The sequence below is a fragment of the Micropterus salmoides genome, unplaced genomic scaffold (assembly GCF_014851395.1).
Source record: "Micropterus salmoides isolate LMB-PRFRI ecotype aquatic unplaced genomic scaffold, ASM1485139v1 Ms_hic_scaffold_4, whole genome shotgun sequence".
In the NCBI taxonomy this organism is placed as follows: Eukaryota; Metazoa; Chordata; class Actinopteri; order Centrarchiformes; family Centrarchidae; genus Micropterus; species Micropterus salmoides.
Window position 1 is genome coordinate 40,340,906 of NW_024043372.1, and position 1,990 is coordinate 40,342,895.

A 1,990-nucleotide genomic window follows, 5' to 3' on the forward strand; every position below is an offset into this window, starting at 1 on the left:
AAAAAACCGAGATCGGTGATTCCGTGAATAAGCACAAACACATAGTTTGAAAAACAAAGAATGAAGATACAGGCTATGGTACCCGTCACAATCTCATGAGATTTCCAACCGTTCGGAGAATTCGGATCCGTGCCCCACCAGTGTTTCTTCTCCTTTAGGCTCCAGAGAAAATCGTCCCATTGTGTATTCAGCGAGTTACAATTCACAGAGACACAGTCTACAGGTGGTATAAATCGGAGAGTCTCAAAATTTTTGTAGTCATCGTAAGCCATAGCGAAGAAGCTTTAAACCCTCTGACTCAGTCGAATGCCTCCTGATCAGTGAATGGTAGATTTACTAAACCCCTGACTCGATCACAAAAAACCCGGATCGGTGAATGTTACGTTTGTTAAACATATGACTTACACACGTTTCCGGTTGCGAACGTGAATAAAGGGACCGTTGTCTCGAAGCGTTGATAGTCCAGCGATATAGTTGACAACGTGATTCGTGGAGACTATGGAGAATTACCTAAAATCCTCGATCCTGGGCCGGGGTTCGTACGGAACGGTGTATAAAGTTCTGTCTCGGACGAGCGAACAAATCTTCGCGTTAAAATGTACCGGTGTACCTGACTCGAATAAGGGAGTGGAGGATTCCACTGTGAGAGAACTCTCCTGTCTCACCGCACTTAAAGGACACCCTAATGTGATCCAGATACACGACTGCTTTATAGATAACGGACAGGTGGCGATGGTCATGGACTATGTACCGTATACTCTGGCGCAAATCATTCACAATGGCCATGGGGTCAAATTTTATTACGATGAGTTCCAGTGTACACCTTTAATCCCCGAGAGTTTCATAGCACATTTCTCGACCCAGGTCGCGAATGCTCTGTCTTACATGCACGGGCTGAACATAATACACCGAGACCTGACACCCTCCAATATACTAGTAACCGAGGACTTGGTTATACAGGTTGCTGATATGGGCATGTCGAGACATGCTTCGCGATGGATGAGTCCGGCTGTGGTAACAGAACCCTACCGAGCTCCGGAGGTCTGCAAAGCGTTGGCGGAGAAGAAAGAGTGTACAGAGTACACTTGTGCAATTGATATGTGGAGCCTGGGTGTTATGATCGCGGACGCGTTTGAGGGTCACATGGTATTCCAAGCGCGTAAGCGCGACATGACAACGTATGATCTGATTCTACGGAGCGTAGAACACGAAAACACCGATCGGATCTCGATGGATCAACGGATAGATTTAAAGGACATAATCCCAAACGTTATGAGTTCCAGTCTGGCGAGAAATATCGTGATGAGCATATTGGTTTTTCGCGAAACTGAGAGACTCACAGCACGCGAGTTCTTACGGAAAACGGAATGGACCCAACTCGCTTCCATGACCGAAGATGATATACAATTGGTCAAGAAGCAGATTGCAAGAAGCGTGAAGTGGCGTGAAGAAGCTCAGGAGGAACGTGATGCTGAACGGGATCTGAAGTGTCATGAGACATTTGAGGACTCTGATTGAAAAGGAGCTGAGGATTCGGGAGCTTCGCGATGAAAGCAAGGACTCTCACGTGAGGGTAGATACGTGAATGTGAACGATTGGTCACATTCATTTCTGATGGTTTATGGCTGTTACAGTGTAGTTACACCTAAACCCGTGTGTCTTTGTTGTTACTTGTAACAGTCTCACGTATACTGTGTGTACATAATATATTTTGATGCACCCATCGGTGGTTTACATTACAACCCGTGTAACGTTGTACAATGTAATGTGTTTGTGTAGGAATCACTCATGACGATTATATATGGATGTACTTGAACTTGTTTTTATTACATACAATAAACACTTTTGTACATACGGATCGGATACAGTTTTATGTACAGTCCAGATTACAGTATTGATTCACCTTTATGGCATATACAATGTCTACATGTGATACAGTTTCTCATATAACACAAATCACTACAGTTTCGACGTTACACAATGTCATTAC

The 1,990-nt window shown here is 44.3% G+C and overlaps 1 protein-coding gene across 1 annotated transcript; it reads left to right on the forward strand.

Annotated features, from left to right (window-relative positions):
* The first annotated feature begins 498 nt into the window (after positions 1-498).
* LOC119886494 (cell division control protein 2 homolog 3-like) lies at positions 499-1,518 on the forward strand. The gene has a single exon (XM_038697269.1). It carries the CDS (start codon positions 499-501, stop codon positions 1,516-1,518), a length of 1,020 nt encoding a protein of 339 aa, XP_038553197.1.
* The last annotated feature ends 472 nt before the right edge of the window (positions 1,519-1,990 follow it).